The sequence below is a fragment of the Eulemur rufifrons genome, chromosome 7 (genome assembly GCF_041146395.1).
Source record: "Eulemur rufifrons isolate Redbay chromosome 7, OSU_ERuf_1, whole genome shotgun sequence".
Classification (NCBI taxonomy): Eukaryota; Metazoa; Chordata; class Mammalia; order Primates; family Lemuridae; genus Eulemur; species Eulemur rufifrons.
The window spans coordinates 255,904,457-255,930,214 of record NC_090989.1 but is presented as its reverse complement, the minus strand read 5'-3'; the positions used below and the strand labels follow the sequence as shown (position 1 = coordinate 255,930,214).

At 51.7% G+C, this 25,758-nt stretch overlaps 1 protein-coding gene across 1 annotated transcript in view; it reads left to right on the top strand.

Moving 5' to 3' along the window:
- The first annotated feature begins 1,665 nt into the window (after positions 1-1,665).
- The window catches only part of ANKS6 (ankyrin repeat and sterile alpha motif domain containing 6), a 57,320-nt gene continuing 33,227 nt past the window's right edge, over positions 1,666-25,758 (top strand). Inside the window, exons 1-9 of the mRNA XM_069474473.1 lie at positions 1,666-2,015; positions 9,737-10,239; positions 15,813-15,857; positions 16,493-16,697; positions 17,722-17,828; positions 18,430-18,578; positions 19,868-20,066; positions 20,850-20,899; positions 23,546-23,749. Of these exons, the coding sequence (XP_069330574.1) occupies positions 1,666-2,015; positions 9,737-10,239; positions 15,813-15,857; positions 16,493-16,697; positions 17,722-17,828; positions 18,430-18,578; positions 19,868-20,066; positions 20,850-20,899; positions 23,546-23,749 (1,812 nt within the window). The remainder of the gene's footprint in view (positions 2,016-9,736; positions 10,240-15,812; positions 15,858-16,492; positions 16,698-17,721; positions 17,829-18,429; positions 18,579-19,867; positions 20,067-20,849; positions 20,900-23,545; positions 23,750-25,758) is intronic.

Sequence of the window (25,758 nt, the reverse complement as noted above, 5' to 3'; positions counted from 1 at the left end):
ATGGTGGGGAACGGGACCAAATCTGGAAGTGAGTGAGAGTGTAGCACCTCAAGCATTGGCCCTGAGTGACTAGCTCTAGCCCTGTACCTCACCTGCTCAAATATTCTCCATGGCTCCCCATTGCTCACAGAGTAAATCCCACAGTCTTCCTCCTGGCACTGAAGCCCTTTGCAGTCTGAGCGCCTTGTACTTTCGAGACTCTCATTTTTTACACTTTGCCTAGAAGGCCTTTTCTTCCAGGCCTGCTGGCCCAGATCCTAAGGACATGGTTACAACATCTCTGATCTGCCAAAGCCAAGACTCTTATCCCTTCCTCACACCCTCATCAAGTTTTGCTGTGCATTATAATTCTATATACATGAAACTTAGTCATTTAACAATCACGTATTGAGCACCTACTCTATGTCTAGGATTTTATTAGACTTTGGGGTCACAGCTCAGAGTCTATGGAAACCAATTACCCCGTACCAGACTGTCAATGTTACCACAATGGGCAGGTGGCACAACGTGAGCCATACACAGGCAGGGCTGCTCTTGTGAGAGCCTTCCTCTGTCCCTCTGCCTGGATTGCTCTGCTCCCACATCAGCACGGCTTGCTTTCTCAGCTCCTTCAGGTCTCTGCAAATGTCACGTTTTCAGTGCCGACCCTATTATGACATCTCACCCTCTATCCCATTTACCTGGATTTACGTTATGTTCTATTTATTGTTTTAATAGCACTCATCACCACGTGACATACAGGTTACTTACTTGTTTGTGTATTTACAGCCTGCCTCTTTCCACTGAGATTTCATTTTCACAGAGATTTTATTTTGTTTCTTGCAGCATCTCTCCTGCAGCATAGTTGTGTAGTCTTTGGCAAGACACGACCTCTTTAAGCCTCAGTGGCCTCCTCTGTGACTTGGGGAAGATCATCCGGGCCCTCGCTGGTGGCCGGCAGGTCTGGTGTGAGGAGCCCACAGCGGGTCTCCCACTTCAGCGGGCATCAGATTCACGTAGAGCGCTTGTTAAAATACAGGTTGCCGGCCCCACACCCAGAGTTTCTGACTCAGGAGGTCTGGGGTGCGGCCTGAAAATCTGCATTTGTACAGAGTTGCAGTTGGTGCTGATGCCGCGGTGAGTGGGCCACACTTCAAGGACCGCTGATAAAGACAGGTGAGTACAGAAGGGCTTGCACCCAGCGGCCCGGCCTAGATGAAGGGCCGGCACTAAGGGCCCGCGGGACCTTGCGGGAGAAGAGAATGGACCCGTCCGTTTCTTATTTCGGCCCACAACTATTTAGGAAGCGCCAGTTCAGTGCCGGGGGCTCGGGGAGCGGGGTGGTCGGCGGAGCACGCCGGTCGAGTCAAGGCTCGCGCGGCTGTGGACTCGGACCCCGGCCCAGAAGTCCCGGGCCGCAGCGTGTGGAGGCGCTGGGGTCGCCGCCCCGGCAGGAAGTCCCCGGAGCCGCGACAGAGCCGCGAGCTGGCGGCGGAAAGGCAGAGGTGGGCCAGGCGCCGAAGGTTCCTCAGAGCTTCCCGGGACCTGCCTCAGTAGGCGCGGCCCCGGCCCGGCGCGCGCCCGCACACAGTAGGCGCGCCGCGCGGGCGGGCGGAAGGGGGCGGCGGCGCGCGGTATCCGGGGGCGGAGCCGGCACGGCCGGCAGGGCGGTCGGGCGCGGCGGCGATGGGCGAGGGCGGGCTGCCCCCGGCCTTCCAGCTGCTGCTGCGCGCCTGCGACCAGGGCGACACGGAGACGGCGCGGCGGCTGTTGGAGCCGGGGACGGCAGAACCGGCCGAGCGCAGAGCGGAGCCTGAAGCGGGCGCGGAGCCGGCGGGGGCCGAGGCAACCGGGCCCGGGGCGGCGGCGGCCGGAGCGCCGGTGCCAGTGGACTGCTCCGACGAGGCGGGCAACACGGCGCTGCAGTTCGCCGCGGCCGGGGGCCACGAGCCGCTGGTGCGCTTCCTGCTGCGCCGCGGAGCCTCGGTCAACAGCCGCAACCACTACGGCTGGAGCGCGCTCATGCAGGCGGCCAGGTGAGGGGCCGGGGTCCCGGGAGGGAGGGTGCCCAGCGCGGGCCGGGACGCGGCCGGGGGGCGAGGACGGGGCTCAGGCGTCCCGAACTGCCAGGCGGCCCCCCACTGACGCCCCGGGAGGTAAAGAGTCAAGGCCTCGTTGGAGCTGGAATGGTAAACTCTGAGAAGTGGAAGCGCTTTTTAATGAACATAAACCCAGAATTTTAGAAACTTTGGCCTTTCACAACAGAATCTGGAGACTGCGAATAGAATCTTAGAGGCTCAATCTTAGAGGTGTTCATTCATTACTTGTTGCACCAAGGGTTTCCTAAGAACCTACCTGCCCACCCTGGCTTGGCGTTGGGGATACTGTGGGACCCAGGTAGAGTCTCCACTCGGGACAGCTCTCATGTCGGTGGTGGGCAGGCCAGGGGCGTGACCAGGAAGGTTTGGGTGGCTTTGGAGGCCGCTGACCCTTTTGGGGAGGTGGGGGAAGGTTTCTGGTAGAAATCCTGCATACATCCACGTCAAGACCTGAAGATGCTGAGAATTAACCAGGGCAGAAGAAGCAGGATGTGGGAACGGTATGATGGGAGGCCCACTCAGATGCTTGGGAGCAAGAGCAGGGAGGACTGGTAGAGAGTGACATTATGACTGGGAAAGGGCTGGAAGCAGTGGGAGATGAGCCCTCCCTGGAGAGAAGGAGGCAGGTGCCAGGGGGCTGAGAAAGGCCAATTACCCTGGGGCACTGGGGAGTCATGGAAAGTTCCAGGCATGGTGAGTGACAGGATCAGATTTATGTTTTGGAAAATTAACTGAAGTGTGAGAATGTGGAGGGGTAGGCTGTTTAGGAGTGAATTCTGGCAGTCTGGGTAAGAGGTATTGGTGGCCTGGACCAGCATGGAGATAGTGGAGGGAGGGCAGAGAGATGAGTTTGAGGTATATTCAAGGAGTAGATCAGCGGGACTTGGTGATTGGCTGGCAGCTGGTGAGGGAGAGGGAGATAGCGAGGATGGCATGTATATACCTGGCTTGGATGACGGGGCATGGTGGCAGCAAATGCACTGAGCTAGAGAACACAGAAAGTCAGATTTGGGAATGAGCCTGGCCTTCAGGCACACATCAGGTGGGGGTCTTTGTGGAGGATCCCCCAAGAAGTGTCCAGCAGGGAGCTGGAGGTGGGAGTCTGGAGGGCAAAGGAAAATATGGGTCTAAGGAGACAGGCAGTTAGCATGTTGATGACAACTGGAACTTTGGGGTAGAAGGAAATTGTCCAAAGTGAATGTGTAATGTAAGAATGATGCCGAATAATGGTAGCTGGCTATACCAATTAGCATTGCTGCAAGACAACCACCGTAAACCTGGTGGCCTTATTAAAGCAACACCATTTATGTAGCACACAGTTTTGCCACTCTGGTCTCATCTGGCTTCCTCATACATCTGTGGGCAACACCATACTCACATCTGTGTAAGTGAGCTAGGTGGCCTTGCTTCTGAGGACTGGATGGATGGCCACTGTGGCCACAGGGGTGACTGGACTATTTCTCTTTCATCGCCCAGCAGGCTAGCCTGGGCCCATTCACAGCTCAGCCTCAGGGTCCCTAGGATTGGAAGTGTATTCATCACTTCTGTCCCATTGTGTTGGCCAAAGCAAGTCACAAGGCCCAGATTCAAAGGGTGAGATATAGGCTCTACCACTTGATGGGGAGGTGTTGCAAAGTCTCAGGGCCCGGATACAGAGAGGGGAATAAGTTCTATCATTTTTGCAGATTATCTGCTACATTAATATTAATTGAACACCTATATGCAAGCCTTGTTCTAAGAGCTTTGCACAGGTTAACGTTAACCCATTTTACCTTCACGACAGCCCTATACACTAGGCATTATTGCCACCATTTTACAGAAAAGGAAACTCTAGAGGGCAGAACCCACTGGCATGTCAAGATTGGGTAGCAAAAGGAAGTTAGTTGGGGATTTAGGAAAGATTTCAAGTACTAGCGACAGTGTCGCTAAAGAGAGGGAAAAGGAAGACAAGGACTGATTTAGCAGCAGCAGGTTAGCAGCTCAGAAGCTTGGGCAGGAGAGTTCTGCGGATTATGAGCATCCAAAACGGATAGCAGTGGTGGAGGGGTGAGTGGGATTTGAACACAGCAAGTGCAGACAGCCCTTTCACTGAGCTTGACTCTGGGAAGGAGGATGCTTGCTCAGGGTCTAAAGACGGTTTTTAGAGTGGGAGAGATTTGAGCAATCTTACCTGCTGATGGGATAATAGGGAGCCTTCAGGTAAGAAGGGGAGAGGAGTTCTCCACTTTAAGGTGAGTTAACATTGCTCTTTATAGAAAAATATGTTCTGAATTCCAGTCTTTTTTTTTTTTTTAAAGAAGGCATATAATTAAAGCAAGGTTATAATAACCTTTAAGGGCATTTTAAATGTAAGTTTTGAATAGATAATATATTCATAAGGTTCAGACACAAAACTACATACACACAGGTACATATAAGGGTATAACAGTGAAGTCTCTCACCCTGTCCATCATCTGCTTAGGCACCACCCATTCCTCAGTTTCTTGCATGACCTTCCAGAGTTTATACCAGAATTTCTCTACCTTAGTACCACTGACATTTTGGACAGTTTCATTCTTTTTTGTAGGATATTTAGTAACATCCTTGGTCTCTCCTCATTAGATGCCAGTAACCTCCCTGCTCCCAGTCATGATAATCAAAAATGTCTCCACACATTGCCACATGTCCCCTGGAGGGGCACAGCAACCCCCAATTGAAAGCCACTGCTTTACACATGTATGAGCAAGTCTGATGGTTGATTTTCTCTTCATCCCCCACCTTACATGCTACACACTGTTCTCTACTTTGCTTTTTTCACTTAATGTTCTTTGGCAATCTTTCAGTATTTTTTCAGTAGTCTCACAGTATTTCATTGTATGATAATTTATTTAACCAGTAGCCTGCTGATGGTCGTTTAGGTTGTTTCCAGTCACTTGCTGTTACAGGCATGCCCTAACCTGTGCATATGTCTGATACATATGTCAGTTCACACCTGAGAAAGTATATCATAGGCAATTCCCTAACACAGGAATACAGGCTGTTTGTAATTTAGGTATTGCCAAATGGTTCTCCATATGAGTGTATTCGCTTCCTGTGGCTGCTGGCACAAATTACCACCAATTTAGTGGTTAAAAACAACACAAACTTATTACCTTACAGTTCTGGAGGCCAGAAGTATGAAATTGGCCTCTCTGGCTGAAATCAAGGTGCCGGCAGGGCTGTATTCCTTCTAGAAGAAAATTTGTTTTCTTGCCTTTTCTGGCTGCGAGAGGCTGCCCGCATTCCATGGCTCGTGGTCGCCTTCCGTCTTCAAAGCCAGCAGCGATCACATCACTCCCACCTCTGACTCTAAGTCTTCCACTTTCCTTGTCCACATTTAAAGCACCCTTGTGATTGCTTTGGGCCCACCTGGATAGTCTAGACCTGCAGTCCTCAACCCCGCAGGCCAGTACCGGTCCGTGGCCTGTTAGGAACTGGGCTGCACAGCAGGAGGTGGGTGGCCGGTGACCAAGTGAAGCTTTATCTGTATTTACAGCTGCTCCGCTCCCCATTGTGCCCATCACTGCATAAGCTCCGCCTCCTGTCAGATGAGTGGCAGCACTAGATTCTCATAGGAGTGGGAACCCTACCGGTAAACTGCGCATGCGAGGGATCTAGGTTGTGCGCTCCTGGTGAGAATCTAATGCCTGAAGGCTGGGGTGGAGCTGAGGTGGTGATGCTAGTGCTGGGGAGCGGCTGCAAATACAGATTATTAGCAGAGAGGTTTGACTGCACAATACATGTAATGCACTTGACTCATCCTGAAGCCATCCCTCCCACCCAGGTCTGTGGAAAAATTTTCTTCCATGAAGCCTGTCCTGGTGCCAAGAAGGTTGGGGCCTGGTGAGCCCCATGTTACTTAGTGAGGTTTGTGACTGCAGCACTGGCATGCCTCAGAGGGTCCCAGAGACCCCTGATCACCAGTGTTTGCCTTTCACCAAGTTTTGCAGGATGATCACAGTCATCTCCTGATTAATTACGGCTGTTTAATTTGTGAACCTTGATGGGGCAGGAGACTCAGAATTAACTTAACCCCTGATTGTTAACTAATGACAATTTAACATTTTTAGAGGACTTTCCTCCTCCTCTAAAATTTGGTATTGTAAATAGAACTTAGAGTTGTGATCCAAGTGTCCTGACTTTGTCACTTTCAAATCGAGAGGCTTTGGACTGCTTATGTGCCTCTTTATTCCTCAGTTTACCTTACAGATGCTATTTTGGGAGTATTAAGGTGATGGACTCTCTTATTTATTTCTATGAGAATGGGGTAGAATAAGACACTCCCATGAGAGGATTAGAATTGACTCTTGTCCTTTAGCTGAGCCCAGGCAAGGCCTGGGTACTTCAAAATGCGTTGTTCCTCAGTTGGTGACACCTGCTGTCTGTACTCAGTTCCAGCTCTGCCCATGTTGAGTTGTGCTTGAGCTTTCCGCTGCCTAATCCATTTCAGAAGCTCAAGTTGAGGAATAGTATGTGTGGGAGACTTGCTGAAGGACGTGTGGTGTCTGTCCCTCAGATCAGAATGGGTGCATGCATGGCCCTGTGTCAGCGCTCCCCAGGCTCGTGCGCTCCTTGCCTGAATCTGCATGTGCCTCAGACTCCTCCTCAAACCGTGCTCCTGGCAGCCACAATGTTCGGTCTGAGTGAGCACTGGTTTATCATCCCAGCTCTTTGTTCCAAAGCTTATCCCTGGATCAGGCCAGGCCATCAGAGCCCCTGTGCCTTTGGTCTCTTGTATATGTTTTAGTAGCAAAATTGGTTGCACTGATGCTTTTTCCTATTCTTAAAATAATAGATAAACTTTATTGAGCACTTTGTGTCACATACTGTGCTACGTGCTTTAAATGAGTTAACTCATTCAATTGACACAAAACCTTAGGAGGTAGGTAATATTGTCATCTTCATTTTACAGATTAGGAATTGTGGCACAGAGAAGTTAGGTAACTTGCCCAAGGCCACACAGCTAGTAAGTGGCAGGGAGTCAGATTCACACCCAGGCAGGTGGTTCCAGAGCCTGATAGCTTCGCTCTTGGTGTTGGCAACAAGGAAGTGACTTGCCAAATTTGCCAGCAACTTCTGTCCAAGGGACATGGTTGCATGGTGTTTACTTTGGCTGTAACTTCACCCCTGGTCTCTTTACCTTCCTTCCCTGCCCTTCATTACTCCTCCTGCCGGGGAGCAGAGCTGGACTCAGCCCACTGGTACTTTGAGTAGGGGGAATGTGTGCCAGCTCTTTAAATACAGGTGTTAATTGCTGAAATTAATTGGTAATGATAGCATCTATTCAGAAAGCCCTAGCATCCCCATCTCCAGTAATTACCTATTAGAAACTGAGCATCCACAAAATTATCCCAGCCTTGTTGAATCCTTTTATATTTTCAGCATACTTGAATGCTCTCTTGGGCTATCTGAGTTCAGAAGACATTCCAAATTTCAGTATTTTTGTTCTAATTTAGCCCTTTTCTTCCACTGTAAAAATTGGGTATACCAAAAGAGCTGAGATTTGGAGTTCTAGGGTCCAGGATCATGTGTTGACTGTCACGTTCAAATTGAGAGGCTTTGGGTTGATTGCTTTTTACTCTAATCTTCAGTTTCCTCATCTGTGAAATGGGAATTAATGAGTTTATCTCAGGGTTTATTAAGATCAAATGAGATAAAAATGTGACAGCACCTTGTAGTCTGCTGTTAGGGATTGTGCTAGAGTTAATCTCACGCCTGATAACTAAACAGTGTAATCTTTTTAAAATCTCTGCTCCAGTGAGGATAGACTGGTTCTTCAGTCATTTCCACTGCCTGTCTCTGGACCTTCCCCTACATGGTTATGCCATTTATGCTTTCACTTACTCACTTGTTCCTTTGATGGAATTTACTAAGCTCCAGTATGTGTCAGCCACTATGTTAGGGGCTGGGGGCACAAGAATGTGTGAAACCCCATCCTGTCCTTGGAGCGCCCATGGTCGAGTAGGAGACAGGCAATTATAGGAGGGCTCAGGTGCCACCAGAGGAGACTGCAGAACTGTGGGTGCTCAGGAGAGGGGCGCCTGACCTAGCCTGGAGGGTGGTCTGGAAGCTGCCCAAGCTGAATCCTGAAGCAGGACAAGGGGTGTGCTGAGTAGATGAGGACAGGAGGGTGCTCTAGTTGGGGGGCAGGATGGCAAAGGTTGGAGGGGGGCTCTAATGGGCGAGTATGGGAGAAGGGCCTGGCATGGGAGTGGGGAGGAAGTGAGCTTAGCCATAGGAAGCTGGGGAGTCAGATTTAGGGTTGGGGAATATCATTTGGGGGCTGCATGGAGGATGGGCAGGAGGGGAGTTGATTTCAGTTTGACTTGCCCCCTCTCTGCTCTGGGAGGGGAGGCCCGAAAGCCCAGCCCCCTGAGCTGCTGGAGCTAGTTCACCAGGCTCTCACTCTGCGGGCTGAGGCCACCCGGTGCTGTTAAGGTTCACGTCCCAGAAGGAATTTGTAAGTTCAGCTGGAGCCTCAGACCAGAGTTCAGCACTGGCCCTGCCTCCGCGGGGACGAGGGAGGCCCTGGGTTTAGATGAGGTACAAAACCTGCTCCCGGGAAGGAGGGCTGAGCGAGGAGAAACTCAGAAAGCCACCTCACAGACGCAGACACAGCAGCGACATTGCAGTTTCTCAAAACCTGGCACAGGCAGCCCCTCTTTGGTCATTGCTTCCCTGTTGGTCCAGGGCTGCTTCCACCTCTGAGTCTACCAGAAACACAGCAAAACAGAACTTTTCTTCCCTCTGCTGTTGAAAGAAGGAAGAGATTTTGCTGGGAAGAGGCACCTGTTTTCCGCTTCCTGGTGTCAGAGAGTTGGTGGACGCATGTCTGCCTCCCCAGGGGCCTTAGCTCAAACTTCACCCGAGAAGGTCTGGCCCAGGCTGCGCTCAGCCGCCTGCAGCGAACGTTCCTGCCAGCAGGTGGCAGCAGGCCTCTGCGCCGAGGTGCCCGACCCTCCCTGCTGACCGCAGCCATACCACACCTCTTGGCAAGGGGGGCGTGTGTTTGGCACCGGGGAGGGTAGAAATGAATCAGACATGGGCCCTGCCCATGGGGCAATCAGAGCACAAGCAGAGAGTCAGATTCCCAGGCTATAAACTCTGAGATGTGAGAGGCAGGGCGGTATAGGGGATAAAGTGAGGGCAACAGGACTCAGACAGACCTGGCTCGGACCCTGCCGCTGCCCCTTGCCAGCCGGGTTACCTTGGCACGCTGTGTAAGGTAAGTTGAGCAACAAGTGTCATGTAATAGCTAACACTGATGTGGTGCTTCCTTTGGTCAGCACGGATCCAGGTGCTTTATATACTTGGCTCATTTCATCCTCAACAATCCTCAGAATAGGTACAATTACACCCCATTTTACAGATCGGGAAATGAAGGCACATTTCCCGAAGCTGAAATTCTTTCTCAAGGTCCTGCAGCTAGTGGATGGGAGAGCTGGATTCAAACCTAGGCAGGGCAGTTGCTCCCCTTTGTGATGGTCCATCTGCAGGGCCCATATAGTGCCCGACACCAGAATCAGGCCTTGTCTTATGAGCAGCTGTTGTGACTTTCATCACTCATAAGATGCAGATTACATAAGCTGTGTCCTCAGTGCTCCATGTCTAGTATCACTCATTCTCCATCTTCCTGGCAGATTTGGGCACGTGAACGTGGCACACCTCCTTTTGGATCACGGGGCCGATGTCAATGCCCAGAACCGGCTGGGGGCCAGTGTGCTCACTGTGGCTTCCCGGGGTGGCCATCTGGGTGTGGTGAAGCTGCTCCTGGAAGCTGGTGCCTCCGTGGACCGTCACAACCACTCGGGCGAGCCGCTGGGGATGGGGGGCAGCGGGGATGAGCCGCTGGACATCACAGCCCTGATGGCCGCCACCCAGCATGGGCATGAGGCCGTGGTGCGCCTGCTGATGGAGTGGGGTGCAGACCCCAACTATGCGGCCCGGACTGTGGGCTGGAGCCCGCTGATGCTGGCCGCGCTCACTGGGAGGCTCGGTGTGGCCCAGCTGCTGATAGAGAAGGGAGCCAACGCCGACCACCTCAGCGTGCTGGAGAAGACCGCCTTCGAGGTCGCACTTGACCACAAGCACAGGGACCTCGTAGACTACCTGGACCCGCTGACCACCGTCAGGCCCAGAACAGGTCAGGCTGCATCCCCCACCCCCATGGCTTCACAGAGGCCCCCAAATTGTGTTTACATGGCTGAAGCTGAGGACTGCCGAACAGGAAGGGCACGCGGAAATCAGAGTCCAGCCCCGCAGACAGTGAGACTTAGGACGTGGTGTGCGTCAGAATCAGATGGGGGTGCCTGTCATATGCAGGTTCCTGGCCCACCCTCCAGAGAGTCTGATGTGGTAGCTCTGGGAGAGAGCCTGGAAACCTACAGAGCAAGGCCACTCTCCCTAACCAGATAATTTTGGTGCAGGTGGTTCTAGGATCCTTCTAGAACAAGGGCCAGCAAACTCTTTCTGTATAGGGCCACATGGTAAATATTTTAGGCTTTGTCGGCTATACGGTCTCTGTTGGAACTACGGTACTCAATTCTGCCAGAGTGAAAGTAGCCCTGTGTAATGTGTAAATGAGTGGTTGTGCTATGTTCCAATAAATTATAATTACAAAAACAGGCAGCAGGGCAGACTTGACCTTTGGGCTGTAGTTTGCCAACCCCTGTTGTAGAACAATTTGCCTAACCTATTTTGCCAATTATCATTTCCCAAAGACGAATTCACATAAAATTAGTGAAAATTAGCCCCCTTTTAAGTTTCATTACTTTAAAAACACCTGTCAGTGTGTCCTGTATTTTTTTTTCTTTTTGCCATCTTTGTGGCATTTAAAGGGTTGTCTAAACAATCTTTATCAAATCTGCCACAGGACATACTGCGTTTCAAAAGCCCTAGTTCATTGAGCAGTAGGACCACAACACACAGCCTTGGTACCCTCTATCTGTAATGGGTCTGACTTCAGCGACGGGACTGAGGCAGCCTGGGGTGTAACAACGGGCTGCAGTGTCAGCATCTGGGGCTGAAAGGTAAAGAATTGAAGAAAATGTCTTCAGAAAAATTAGCTAAAAGGACCTGAAAGTGTTAAGTTTGGTACCATCCAAAGACTATACAATAGTCCCATCAATCAAAAGATGCTGAAAATTTGGTAAATGCTTATTAGAAATGCACCATTCAATCAGACCAAGTCTGACATAGATGATGTTTTGAAAGCCTGGCCGGGTACAGTGGCTCACGCCTGTAATCCCAGCACTTTGAGAGGCCAAAGTGTGAGGATCACATGAGGCCAAGAGTTTGAGACCAGCCTGAGCAACATAGTGAGACCCCATCTCTAAAAAAATAAAAACAAAAATTAGCCATGAGTGGTGGCATGCGCCTGTTGTCTCAGATACTTGGGAGGCTGAGGCAGGAGGATCACTTGAGCCCAGGAGTTGGAGGCTTCAGTGAACTGTGATCATGCCACTGCAGCCTGGGTGACAGAGCAAGACCCTGTCCGCAAAAAAAAAAAAAAGCCTTTAATGACAGGTGGCAAAAATGAGGACACCAAACAGAAAGGAAAAACGTGTCAACTGGAAGTCTCAACAGGAAGCTGAGGCAAAATTAACATAAGCAAACAGTTTATTCAGGCCAGACTTGAGGATGGCACCCCAGGAGCATAGGTTCCAGTTGCCCTGAATATGCACTCTGACCAGCGGCAGTTACAGGTGGGTTTTTAAAGGCAAAAAGGGGTACAGGGTGTGGGCTGATACAGAGTTATTTGTCAGGAATTCTCATTGGTTTATAGAAATAACATTGATTAGTGATTGGGTATACATTATTAAGCTATAGGGTATGGGCTGTAGTGTCAGGTGTGGCATTATTAGGTAGTTTATAGCTACTTGTGGCAATAGCACGCAATTTCAAGAGATGAATACATAGCTCAAAAGGGATGTGATTGCTGTCTCATTTTAATGTCTCTCTGGGCCTGATAATTTAAAAGGACTCACATTCCTCAGTTAAAATTTCTTTTCTTTTCTCAGAAGTGAAGTTTAGGAAGACCTGTCTGAAGCCAAGAGACCTCTTAACCTTGTACCTATTGGGAAACTGAGGGCCAGAGAGGGAGAAAAACTAGTCAGAGGTCACACACCCATGGGAAGCTGCGTGGGTGACACCCAGGAGGCTGGGATCCCATGGGAAGGGCACCTTGAGGTGACCGCCCAGCGGCAGCACTTGCCTGGCTCCAGGAGCCGGGCCAGCCTGGACTCTTCTGAGCCTCTGCCTTGTCCGTGAGATGGATGTGATGACGGCCACTGCAGGGTGGTCACTAGCACGAGATGTGTTGTCCTCTGGTGTGTGCGGCCCTGAGCCCAGGGCCAGAACGCAGCTGCAGAGTGTTACGTCCTCAGAAGGGTTGCAGTTAGAAATTAAGGCTCCGGTCTCCAAGAACAGGGCTTTGTTCTTGGCACAAGGCTGTCGCTGTCCTTTAAAGGTTTTGGCTGGCTTGTTTCTGCGGCTGTGGTAGAGAAGGGATCTTTGCTGAATCTTCCTTCACTCCCACAGGGACCCTCTCGGGGGTGTTCACCCATTTTACAGGTGAGGGGGCTCAGGCCCAGAGTGGACAGTGCAGAATGTGGCCCCACCTGTGACCAGCACGTGGTGCCTCTGCTGCTACATGCGATTCTTCCTCAGCCCCCCTCGGCCTCTGAGTCTTTACTGAGTGCCAGGTGTGGGCTTAGCTCCCAACAGGCCTTGTTTTAGGGATTGCCCTGGCACCTTGGGATTGTGATGTCCTCGTTTCCCCAAGACACGCAAGCTCAGACACTTTGGTGAATGTGGCTGAGGTCACTCTGTGATTCGGTCGGCTCAGAGGTGCCTTGAGCCAGTTGCCTGGGCCACCAAGCTGCTGTTTCCTTGTCTGCAGATGGGTGGCGGGACCGCGAGTGGGGGTGGTGTGAGATCACCCCACCCAGAGAGAGTGCGTGAGAGATGTCGGCAGCCGCCACTACCTGTTATCATTACTGTGGTGGGCGTGTCTGACAGGATCAGAACTCAAGTCTTCCAGCAGGCTCGGGTCATGGTCCCCATCGAACAGACCCCGTTTGAGGCCCAGTTCTCCCACTCTGTGGCTGGGTGGTCTTGGGCACAGCAACTGCTCCTTCAGGACTTCAGTGTTCTGTTTCATAAAATAGTCATGATAAAGACTGTTCACTTGTAGGGGTTTTGTGAGGAATAGTAAGATCATGTGTATAAAATGTTTGTCCCAGTGCCTGCCACGTGGACAGCATCCAGTATGGAAATTATTATCCTATGTTTTTGTTGATCATATATTCAGTTATTTTACAAATATCTACTTAGTGCCTACTATGTACCAGGCACCATTCTAGGCACCTGGGATACATCTGTGAACAAAGGAGGCCCAAATCCCTGCCCTTGAGGGCCGTGGCCTCTATGGGGGGACACAGGCCACAAAAAGGAAAGAAATATACTGAGTAAATTAATTATATGGTAAGGTAGGTGGTAAATGCCACGGGGTTAAAAACAAACAAACAAAAGCAAGGGCCAGGTGAAGGGATTAGGTGTGGCGGAGTTGGGGCGTTGCAGGCTGCCATACGAAAGAGGGCGGTTGGGCGGCCTCCCTGAGAAGGCGGGATCGCGGCAGACCCGTGTGCAGGCCGTGTGGGCCGCCTGGGAGGGCCCCTGGTGGGACAGCAGCACGGCCAAGGCTGTGTGTGAATAGTGACAAAGATTATTAGTAAATAATAATGGTCCCTAGCTCTTCCTGTGAGATGCTGGGAAACCCACAGCCCCAGCGGGGCCTTGGAGGTGCCCTGGTCCCTCCCTTGCTTTAACAGCAGGACAGGTACTCTCGATGCTGTAACTGTCATTGTGACGACCCCCCACTCCCTGCCTGGTTATGGTGCGGAGGTCAGAGCAGGCTTCTTCTTGGCGTGGGGCAGGGTCCCTGGGGCTGCTCTGATATAGACGAGAAACTTGAAGGCCAGAGCGAGGAAGGGTCCAGCCAGGGTCACTTGGCGTCAGGGCCTAGCTGCCTCAGCCTCCCGGGGTCAGGCTAGACTGCCAGTGATTAACTTGTACCAGATGGTTGCTTAGCAGTCAACCCTTAGACCAGGTGACACTCTCTTCTGTCACAGGGTCTTGGCGTGAGAAGACCCTGGCCCACAGCAAATTTGGCTCTTAAATACTTAAAGGAACATGAAATATTTTTTTAAACTACAGTGCAGAATTTTTTCTTTTCTTTTTTTTTTTTTAAAGAGAGAGTCTGACTCTCACTCAGGCTGGAGAATAGTGCCTCTATCATAGCTCACCGTAACCTCGAACTCCTGGGCGCAAATGCTCCTCCCACCTCAGCCTCCCAAGTAGATGGGATCATAGGTACGCACCACCATGGCCTGGCTAATTTTTTTAGAATTGTTTTGTAGACATGGGGTCTCACTATGTTGCCCAGGCTGGTCTCGAACTCCTGGCCTCAAGAGATCCTCCCACCTCAGCCTCCCAGAGTGCTGGGATTATAGGAGTGAGCCACTGTGCCTGGCCCAGGACGATTTCTTGATAGTATTTCATAGGCAGAATGAGACGCCTGGTTCCATGGCAGTGTTTATATTTCCCATTAAGAGTTCTGGAATTAAGTAGCTAACCTTGCTGGGGTGGCTGCTAGTTGCTAGTAAAGAAAAGAATTGCTCTTTGGATGGGGTCTTAACATTTCTGAAGCATTTTCCCACTTTTATATATGCTATCATGTGATACCTGCAGCAACCAGGTGAGCTAGATGCTATTCCTGCATTAATGGTGAGGAGAGAGCTCTCTCTAGAAGTGTGTGTTCAAGTTCAGATGCACCGACTCCACACTCAGTGCTCCTGGCCTGGATGTGGATCCTTCCCATTGCCCAAGAGGGCTGCTCTGGGCCAAAGTCAGCCCATAGTCACAGGTGCCCTCTGGCAGCTGCTCCATCCCTCGGGGTCAGTTAAAGGCTATAGGAAGACTGCGTTCAGCATCCCCATAAGCAGACTGGCCGTGAAGATGTCTGCTCTCTGACGGGAGCAGGGTACCTGGGGGCCCGAGCTTGGAGGAGGGTGTGGGATGAGCACGTGAGAGCGGGGCGGGCACTGGGTGGGTGCAGCAAGGCTCAGCTACGCGGGAGGCCTGGGGGTCCTGCGTGAAGACATCCAGGTGGATAGCTGTGTCTGCAGGTCTGGGGCAGGAGAGGGCAGACGTTCACATCGGCTCTGCTGCTGCCTACGGCTGTGACCTTCCTTTGAGCTCAGTTGCTCAGTATTTCAGGAATCTTCTGCTTTGGAATTATGGTTGTACATTTAGTTTTTAGATGAAAAAAATCATTGCTTCTTTTTAAAATTTCCCCAGGAATCCAGATTTTTCCAAGACCATGCTTTTCAGTATAGCTAAGACAGGATAATACCCCAAAGTTTGGAATACCTAAAAATGATCGCCTTGTGTGTGTGGGATCAGGGCAGTGGTCTGCTGCTCCTCTGTGCTTTTTGGCCAGATGACCTGCCGAGGTCTGTGTCTGAGGCGATTTTAGACATTCTTTGGTAATAAACCTTCCAGAGGGCTGCTGGCTTCGCCCGTTACACAGGCCTCCGATTAGATTGCTTTTGAAAAGTAGATCCTTCTTAAAGCTGGGCTGTCGTTACACCCTTGTGACTCTGTTGTTATAGTAAACCTTTCCGTGGTTAACTTTTAAAATCTTTGTTTACTCAGATGAGGAGAAAAGGCGACCTGATATTTTCCATGCATTGAAAATGGGTAAGTGCTTTAGAAAATCTTTTTGGATATTTAAGAATACAGGGCCACATTCTCCCAACCTAATATTTGTAGTCCTTTCCAAGGCCACCCAGAGTATTTGAGAAAGAAACGGGCATTTTGGTGTTTGGTGGGCCCATATTTACTATGGAGCTCTGCACACAGGTTCCGGACTACCCTCCCAGGCCCCACCCCACCTCCAGCCAAACACTGTGGCTGTGCCCTAACTATCCCTACTTCTGAAATGCCTCTCTGCATGCCCATCCACTCCAGTCTCTTTGTGACAAATAGACCCCACCTCCAGGAAGCCCTCCCTGATCTTCAGCCGCCAGTGAGACCTGATTGCTCCTTTTGCATGCTCATTGCCCTCATATGTCTCCTTCACCTGTTCTGTTAAGACACTAACAACACCTCTGTCTTTTAGTGAACACTTCTATCCATTTGTGTGCTTGTCTCTGTCCCTCACAGACCGAGGGACTTGAGAGTGGGAGCCGTCTCTGACCCAGCTTAGCATCCCTGCGATGCCCACAGCCCATCGCAGAGGCAGGGTCAGTGCACGTTTGTTACGTGAACCGACTGGATAAGTAAGTCTGTGGTGCCAGGCCCGTGGTCACCCGGACTCCTGCTCATGTTGGCAGGAAACTTCCAGCTGGTCAAAGAGATTGCCGACGAAGACCCCAACCACGTGAACCTGGTCAACGGGGACGGCGCGACGCCCCTGATGCTGGCGGCCGTCATGGGGCAGCTGCCTCTGGTGCAGCTGCTGGTGGAGAGGCACGCGGACGTTGATAAGCAGGACAGCGTGCACGGCTGGACGGCCCTCATGCAGGCCACCTACCACGGGTCAGTGCCAGCTGCACCCCCTCAGCAACGGGGCTAAACCTCGAGTGCTCCGGCCTCAGATGGGGCTTCCGGATCTGATGGGTTTTCTGGTCCTGAGATGGCACATACAAATGCCAGGGCTGTGAAGACATCGAGACATGCAAAAAAGATTAAAGTGACACAGGCTTCTTTCATCTTGCACCCTTCTGTATCCAGATTTCCTATTGCCCCGTGACAGAATTTCACAGTGACCATGGAAACCTTGCAGCAGGAGCATTTTATGCAGAAGGATAAGTTTTGTGGGTTGGTTTCAGTTGAGCAGAGGGATTGGTTCATTTGGAGTTTTCACACTGAGATACAGTGAGCTCTTCAGGTCACCCCTGTGTGAAAGGAGCACGGGAGATGGCTTCTCATGAGGTTTGGTGGGGAGATACGTCCTCACCCTCTCCTTTTGAATAGGCCTCAGCACGTCCTGGGTGCTTAGGAATCCCTTCTCATCTGATCGTCCTAGAAGGGTGGGGTTTTCACCCCCTGGAGGCCTCCTCTTTGGGGTGGGCACCTTGTCGCTACTAAGTGGTCTGACTCCACATTAGGGACTCCTTCCCTTGCCCTGTTTCAGGTGATCATATCTCTTCCCTGTGTCCTCTGAAAGCAATTTGTTTTCGTATTTCATGAGTCTCAAACTTCCATCTCAAGCGTCTTGGCACGTACAAGGCTTTCCCAGGGGAGAGGCCCTGATTTACAGAGGGAGTGGCAGGGTCCAAGGTGGGCCAGCAGAGGGGGGTGGTGGCCAAGTGTTTTTTGGGAAGAGCCCTACGTTTTCATTTTGTTTACGGAAGGAACATTTAGACTGTGATTTAAATCACATTTGCTTCTGACCTGCCTGAGGGGTAGGGAGTGGCGGAGTGTGAGTCTGTTTGCAGTTTTCCATGCCCCTCTTAAATGCTCAGAGACTGTAGTAAATGTTGTCAGTCTTGTTGCCCAGGAGCAAAGCCATGCTTTTGCTTTCAGTGAGTGTGACTCTGGCATTTTCTTTTCTCTCCAGGAATAAGGAGATTGTCAAGTACCTGCTAAACCAAGGGGCTGATGTCACCCTTCGTGCAAAAAATGGGTACACGGCCTTTGACCTAGTGATGCTGCTGAATGATCCTGGTGGGTGATTCCAAGAAAAGGGTTGTAAATGCACCCAGCCTCTCTCTGGCTGAGAAGCAGGATAACCACCTTCTCTGTGAACTGTGTTTTAAGCACTTGCTGATTCATGGGGCAAAGCCAGTCTCAAGTGTCAAGAACTCACCACGTGACCTTAGGCAAGTCACTGCCCTCCCAGTGAAGCACTGGGCTTGGACCAGGTAGTCTCTGAGGCTTCCTCCAGCACCAGCCTTCTAGGAGTCCCCAAAGAGGAAAGGCACACAGGCACATGTCTGGCTTTGCGGTCCACACAAATCCTAGAGTGGTATCTGTGCTTTGCAGTTAGAAACCCTGAATGACTCAGGAGGAAACATATACAGGCCTTTGATAAGCAGAATGGGAGATGGCGTGATGACCCTCCCCCAGCTTAATTGTGTAGGTGGAGGCTGCAGGGTCGGGCTGTCCTGGGGCTGTGGCCATCATTAGCCCCCACCCCTTGGTCCCTGACTAGCACCTGCTGTTTCCCTTTGGCTATGACAGGGCCTTTGCTAGGATCATCTTGAGTCCTCTCCCTGTGGCCCAACAGACATATTTTCAAGTAAAATGCTGCCTTTTGTGTCCATAGACACGGAACTTGTTCGACTGCTGGCATCTGTCTGCATGCAGGTGAATAAAGACAAAGGCCGGCTCAGCCACCAGCCGCCCCCGCCCCTCTCGAAGGTCCGACAGCCCTGGAGCATCCCAGTGCTGCCCGATGACAAGGGCGGGCTGAAGGTTTGCCTTTCCTGTCTTAACGGGGTTCAGAGGGCCAAGGGGATGGGGAACCTGCTGCTTCCTGTTCACCCAGGCTGATTCAGGCTGGGGGCCCAGCAGGGGGGGTGGCATATGAGCAATAGGAGATGATGGGACAAGGCAGCGGTGGCTGCTTTATAAGAATGTCCCTGTTGCCAGATCTCCCATTTTTTTTCAGGTAAATCCAGAAATCTGGATTTTATTGTGGAATCTCTATTTATAAGTATAGGGGAATTTAAAAAAAATTGTGTGCCGTAGCACGGAGCTGACCAAACCAAACACGTCTTTCCCCGAGGAATCTGTTTGCAGCCTCTGCTTTACGGCGTGCAGGATATTTGCTGATTGCACTGCTCTGGGGTCTCCCTGCGGTCCGCAGGCCCCACCAGCTTCCTGGAAACACTAACAACAAGCTCTGGTTGCTGATTCTAACTGCAAGCTGGGACTTTCTGTTTGTATTTCTCATCTTCCACATCCTGCTCTACTTATTCGAAATCAAACTTATTTTATTCCCAAGAAAACAAAACACGACACTGGCCTTGTCTGCTGACCTCCCCATTCTGCACGGGGTGGCAGCACCTTCTGCGATCTGCGGCCTTGGCATTCCTTCCGTGGCTGTTGCTAGCTCAAGCCTCTGGGTCCCTTCTCACAGAATTGTTCATGCAGATCCCTTCATTCTGCTCTTACTGCTGTTTCTGCAGGCCAAGTCCTCACGGACTCTCCTCATGGCTGTGCAGTAACTCTGAGCGGTCATGGGTTATAAGGATCCCCCAGGGGCACCTGCTGTCGTCTGTCTAGGTGGGGAGGGAATCAGCTACAGGAGCAGATGGCCCAGACCGTGGTATAGACACCTGGACAACTTCTCATGTCACTGGAGTGGGAGGAAGGAAGTTATGCAGTGGTAGATGTTAAGGAGTTTGGAGCTGCCTCTGTGTCCATCTGTCTGTCCTGTCTCACTGTGAGACCTGAGATAAGTTAGCACTCCTTATCTGGATCTCTGTTTCTCAATCTGTGCAATGAGGAGATTGATTAGAGGAGGGACAGCAAATAGGGTTCAGTGCCACCTTCAGTCTATTTGGAAATGACCACTGGAGGGCCGGGTCAGGAAGGATTTAGTGAGCACCCATGGCTTATTGGGAACAGGTGCTGTGGTTGATTGGTAATGCCTGCCTGGGGCCAAGGCAAGAGGAGGGCAGGCAGGTGTGAAGTATATTCACTATCCCTGGGGTGGGCAGGTCCTGGAGCATGACCTCTGCTCTGTGTTCCCTTGGCAGTCCTGGTGGAATAGAATGTCCAATCGGTTCCGAAAGCTCAAACTGATGCAGACGCTGCCACGCGGGCTGTCTAGCAACCAGCCTTTGCCTTTCTTTGATGAGCCCGAGCCAGCTCTGGACTCCACAATGAGGGCAGCCCCCCAGGACAAGACAAGCCGCTCCGGGCTCCCTGATGCAGCCCCCATGAGCAAAGACAATGGTAAGAAAAGGCTGCTTGTGTGGTAGAATTTCCAGAATGGTATGCATCTGCACCCTCTGTCGTTTATCCTACCTGCTGGGCTGATGACGGGAGCGAGATGATGTTGGAACGTGACACTGAAGCAGAGTGGTCTGGTGGAGAGGAGACGTAGGCAAGGACACACCTGCACTGAGCGTGATGGGATGGGAGGCACTGGCCAGGGGCGAAGGCTCAGGTTCCTGTGCCACACTCCTTGCCAAGGGACCCCAGGCCAGCCAGTGCCTCTCTGTTGCCTTTGACAGGTTTTCCCCACCTGTCAAATGTGACTGGTCTGCGGCACTGAAAGGATCTTGAAAATAAAATGAGTTACCTGGGGGTGGGGGGCATAGGTACTGAGCTCCCCACCACTAGAGGTATTCAACAGATTGGATGACTTTGCCAGTTTGCTGAAGGAGATTCCTGTACTGATTGGAAAATTGATTAGATAAGATTCTTCTACCAGTCAGATTCCCCATGTCCGGATGAGCTCCTCTGGCACCACTGTCTGAGACAGACTATCGAGCTGGGTGTGGCACTGTCTGACCCAGCACGGCAGTGGTTTATGGAAAAGCTGAAAACACGCTCTGAGTTACCTTTTAAATGATTTCTTTCTATTAAAATATTGAATATCAATTATTATTAAATATTTAATCACCCAGGAGAGTTGGTTTTCCAGGATGAAGGCTGCCGCAGTCCCTCATCCTCATGTCATGGACATGCTGGGGGTGGGAGGTTCATTTCAGGAAAATTCCATTTGTCTCTCAGGTCCTGGGAGTGCGAGAGGCGAAAAGGAGGATGCGTTATTGACAACCATGGTGAGTTGTGGGTCTTTTCTAAGAGCATTTTAGGTCCCTGCCAATCATTAGTTGATTGATTTACAAGGAGGGATGTGAGCGTTTGTCTGTCTTTGTGGTGGTCACAGATGGGGTTGATGCTCAGAATGTGTAACAGTGGGTTCGGCTCTGGCACCGAGGACTGGGAACAGATGCCAGCCCTAAACTGTGGGTAGGGCTGTGCTGGTGCCTGGCAGCCAGGTGCCAGCCCTGGTCCTGTTCTCAGGGAGGCAGGGGCAGTGAGGGAGGAATTGAGGGGCAGCATCAGACGTGGAGACTCACCCTTTGGGGTCTGGAGAGCCAGAAGGAGAGGATTCAAAGAGGAGGGCATATTTCCAGCCCAGGAGAGGCCTCGGTTTCCTCATCTGTAAACTAGATGTGTATCAGGATTAGGTTCAGCTATGAGTAACAGAACTTCCCCAAATAACGGTGGTATAAATAAGATAGCAGCTTATTTCTCTCGAGTGAATAAAGTTCAGGATTAGTGTAAGGTTCCATGAAGTTAGGGACCTAGGTTCCTTCCACCTGTTGGTCCCCATATGTGGTTTCTGTTCCTCAGGTTACGTCTTGGTCCAAAATGGCTGCCAGAGGTCTGGCCATTACTGCCCCATTCCAGCCCACAGGGAAGAGGATAGGAGAAGAGGTAGCCATGGGCGCATGCCAGCTATCTTTAAAGACGTTTCCCGGGAACTGCTGCATATTACTTCTAGTTATATCAAAGCGGCCAGAATTCAGCCATGTGGCTACATTATGCTGTACAGCAAGGTGGAAAATAAAGTCTTTGTTCCAGGTGGTTGTGTGTCCATCCAAACATCAGAGGTGTCATTTCTAAGGAAGATGTGGAAGGTAGATACTGGGGGACAGTTGGCAGGCTCTGACTTGGGGAACGATATCCTTCATGGTTATGGCTTTTTAATGAGATCATTCCGAGGAAGTTTTTTAGCATGTCTGGCCCCAAATAAGCTCTGCTGTATGACCTTGGATGTGTTACCTCACTTCTCTGGGCTTCTTGGTCCTCTCCTCTGAAATGAGGGCCTAATGGTTAAAGTTGGACTTGAGGCCCTTTAGCGTGAAGACCCAACACTGGCCAGCAGGGGGCAGTATTGGCGAGGACAAGGGAGCAGAGGTGCTCCCTGGAAGGCGGCAGCAGGGGCAGGCGCTGCGAGCCCTGCCCGGGTCCTCACGGATCTGCCCGCCGCACCCTGCCACGCCAACAGGTGTAAGCCGGTAGTTCTAACACCAACTGCGGGAGCTTGTGCTGCCCAGCATTTGAGCATGTTATTAAATAGCAGTAATTATTTCAGTGTGAAGACAGAAATGCTATTATAGAAATTTTGGAAGGCGCAGTAAAATATAAAGAAGGAAAATAAATTCACCCTTGATCACACACCCAGGGATAATCATGGTTTGCATTTTGTGGTATATATCTTTTTGGTATGTTTCTTGAGCAATTTTTTTTAGCATCTATGAATATATCATGTTATGTATAATAATAGCAAATATTACAGCCCTTACTAAGTACCAGGCACTATTCACAGCACTTTACATGTATCAACTCATCACAGTGCATTAGGCTCGTACCCCAGGGACTGCAAATGCCCATCCGTGCTACGTTTGCAGCTGAGTCAATCCAGCCCCTCATTTGCCGGGTAAGGTTGTGGAGGTCCAGAGGGAACACCCTTGTCTTGGAAAGCAGGACTGAGCCGGGTGACAGCCCAGGATGCCGGCCTCCCGCCCCCGCGCGCCCTACCTGCTCGTGTCCTCTAGAGGGCGCCGGGGCCCCGTCCACCCGCTGATGGGCATGTGCAGCCATCGGTGCGGACATCCCCACCCGCCTGGCTCCCGAGGCAGGTTTAGCTGTGGGATGCCCGTCCCCACAAAGCACCATCTGGCACCATATTCACTGTCTTTTCTTAATTAAGGTGAGCATAGACTGTGGATGCTTTTCTTTGATGATCCAGCAGTCATCACTGTGGGTTTTATGCTGACCCCCAAATCACATTTTCAAAGTTCAAAATTAGATTACAGTTGGAACTGTCAGCAGGAGGCGTGGCTGGAGTGGGCTGGGATGTGGTGGGCTGGAGAAGGAGCATCACCAGGCCCAGCCCTCATCCCTGCTCCTCCTTCCCCAGCCCCGAGGCCACTCTGGCTGGTCTCCTGGCAGCTCTGCACCCTGTCTCTGCCCCAGGCCTCTGCATTCTGCCCTGCATTCTGTCCCCTCACTGGTCTGGAATGCCACTCCCCATCCTCACTGGGCCAGCTTCTGGCTGAGCTTGGTGCCCGCCAGGTGTGCCCCACCTGTGGCAGGGTGCTCTCCTCTGTGCTCTCCCAGCTCCCCTGCCTCACCCTCGCCCAGTGGCACACTAGCGTCACCTGCTCTCCTGGGCTCTCAGTCCCCTCTGCCCCGTCCTGGTCTTGCCACTCTGATAGTTCCAGCAGGAACCCGAGCTGGAGCACAGCAGACGTGGCATTGCTCAGTTGCTGGGAGGAGAGCCGAGAACGCCCAGGGCTCCTGGCCCTGAGGGGCGGGTGGTGGTGCCTCACCCAAGAAGCAGGAAAAGCCTGGAGTCTTTCCCCAGAGCCGGGAGCCCTCTTGGGCTCGTCTAACCCCCAGCCTGTCTTTTTCAGCTTCGAAACGGAGCCCCCTTCACCAGACTCCCGAGTGACAAGCTGAAGGCAGTCATCCCCCCCTTCTTACCCCCTTCCAGTTTTGAGCTGTGGAGCTCCGATCGGTCCCGGACCTGCCACAACGGGAAGGCAGACGCCATGAAGACTGTGCTGCCCCAGAGAGCCAGCAGGGGCCACCCTGTGGGCGGCGGGAGCACAGACACCGTAAGTGGTCCCCCCGACACGTTTTCACACATCGCTCACCACGCCCAGAGATCAGTGTTTTTCAGACAGAGGAACTTCAGACCGACTAATCCAGAGGAGTTGCAGCTTATTTTGTCTTTTGAACGAGTGATATCCTCTTGTCTAATGAAGTCCTACAAAGCAACTTAAAATGTTGGGGTGGGGGGAACATCTGTCCCCTCTGGAACCCTGGAGCTCCAAGGAACCCAGTTTGAAGACCCAATCTATCTAATCCAAACTTCTCTTTAGTAGATGAGGACACTGGGACCCAGAAAGGGGAAGTAATTTGCTGACGATCACCAGGCAGGCAGGGGTGAGCCTGGGACCAGAAATCAGGTTCTTGGCTTTTAATCTATGACCAACAGCAAACACTAGGAAGCAACTGTGTGCACTACCGGTGTTTTCTTACACCCACAGAGAGCGTGACTTCTGTCCTTCTGACCACAGAGGTTTCTAATTCCGTGGCCATTGGTGTGGGGGGGCGGAAGGTGGGGGCAGTCCTGTCAGTGGGGCAGATTATCTCTGTAGGTGTAGCCTGTGTCTATACAGCAGATGCAGTGAACCCAAGGCCCTGCTGTGCTGGGTGACCGTCTGTAGGATGGGGCTGACCCCTGCACTCGCTGCTGCCTCCAGAGCTGTCATACTGTCAAATCGATGGTGGGAGACCCAGAGCCTGGCACTAGAGACGCTCTTGAAACAAGGACGGGCTTGCATTTAGTCCACTACTCGGTCAGGTAGGAATGTGAAGGGGTCACGGAACCACCCCTGAGATTTCTTCCATGGCTGCATTGTCTTGAGAATTCAGCTAACCCCAGAGGGACAGATCACCACCTGCTGCGTTCACTCAGTGAACACTCACTGAATCCCACCTCCGTGTAGCCCAGTCAGCCGACCCTGTCCCAGAGGCGGCCACGGCAAAGACACAGGCACAGAACATGAGGCAGAGAGCAGTGTAAGGAGTGTCCTGGGGGCACCAGAGAGTTGATTGTGCGTGGTGCTGCAATCAGGGGAGGCCTCCAAGAAGAGGTGACATCTGAGCTGGGATTCACAGGCTGTGGAAGAGCTTTCTCCCCAGTGCAGAATGGGCAGTGGCATCCCAAGCAGAGGAGCAAGGACGTGTGTGCAAGGCCTTTGCTGAGTTGCTCTGTCTTACTCACTCAGCAAACAGGCCTCATTCTGGGCCCTGGGGATCTGCCACTGTCCCTCTCAGCGGTGCCCACAGTGGGGTTCTGACAAGTGAACCTTTGCTTTAGTTTCCTGTGGCTGCTGTAACACATCGCCATAGACTAGGAGCCTGAAACAACAGAAATTTATTCTCTAACAGTTCCGCAGGCCACAGACTGAAATCACGGTGTTGGCAGGGCCACACTCTCTGCAGGGAATCCCGGAGAGGATCTGTTTCTTGTCTCTTGTAGCTCCCGGCTCTCGGCTTTCCTTGGCTAGTGGCTGTGTCACTCTAGTCTCTGCTTCTATGGTCACGTTGCCTCCTTTTTGTGGAAATTCCCTTTTCTAAAGATGCGTGCGATTGCGTATAGGGCCTGCCGGGAAAATCCAGAACAAGCTCCTTCTCTCAAAATGCTGAACTTAAGCACATCTTGGGCAAGTGTATGTAAGATGATAGTCACTCTCTTGCCTTGTGAGCTGATATTCAAAGATTCTGGGATCAGGACACAGACTTATCTTTTGGGGGCCGCCATTCAGCCCGCTACAATCTTTGGTCACACCTACTGGGTGCCTTCTCTGTGCTGAGGCCAGAGCCGGGGATGGAGGATACATATGGCAGAGAACAAAGTCCCTGTGGAGATGACAGTCCTCAGGGGAATCAGACACACAGCAAACGTGCACTCTCGAGTTGTGACCAGGGTTGCAATGTGGACGGACTGGGTGCTGGGAGGAGCAGGCAGGTGGGAGGAGCCGGCCCTGACTGCACAGGGGTGGGCGTGGCCAGGAAACCCAGAGGAGGTCAGTGCGACTGTGACAGAAGCGGCACA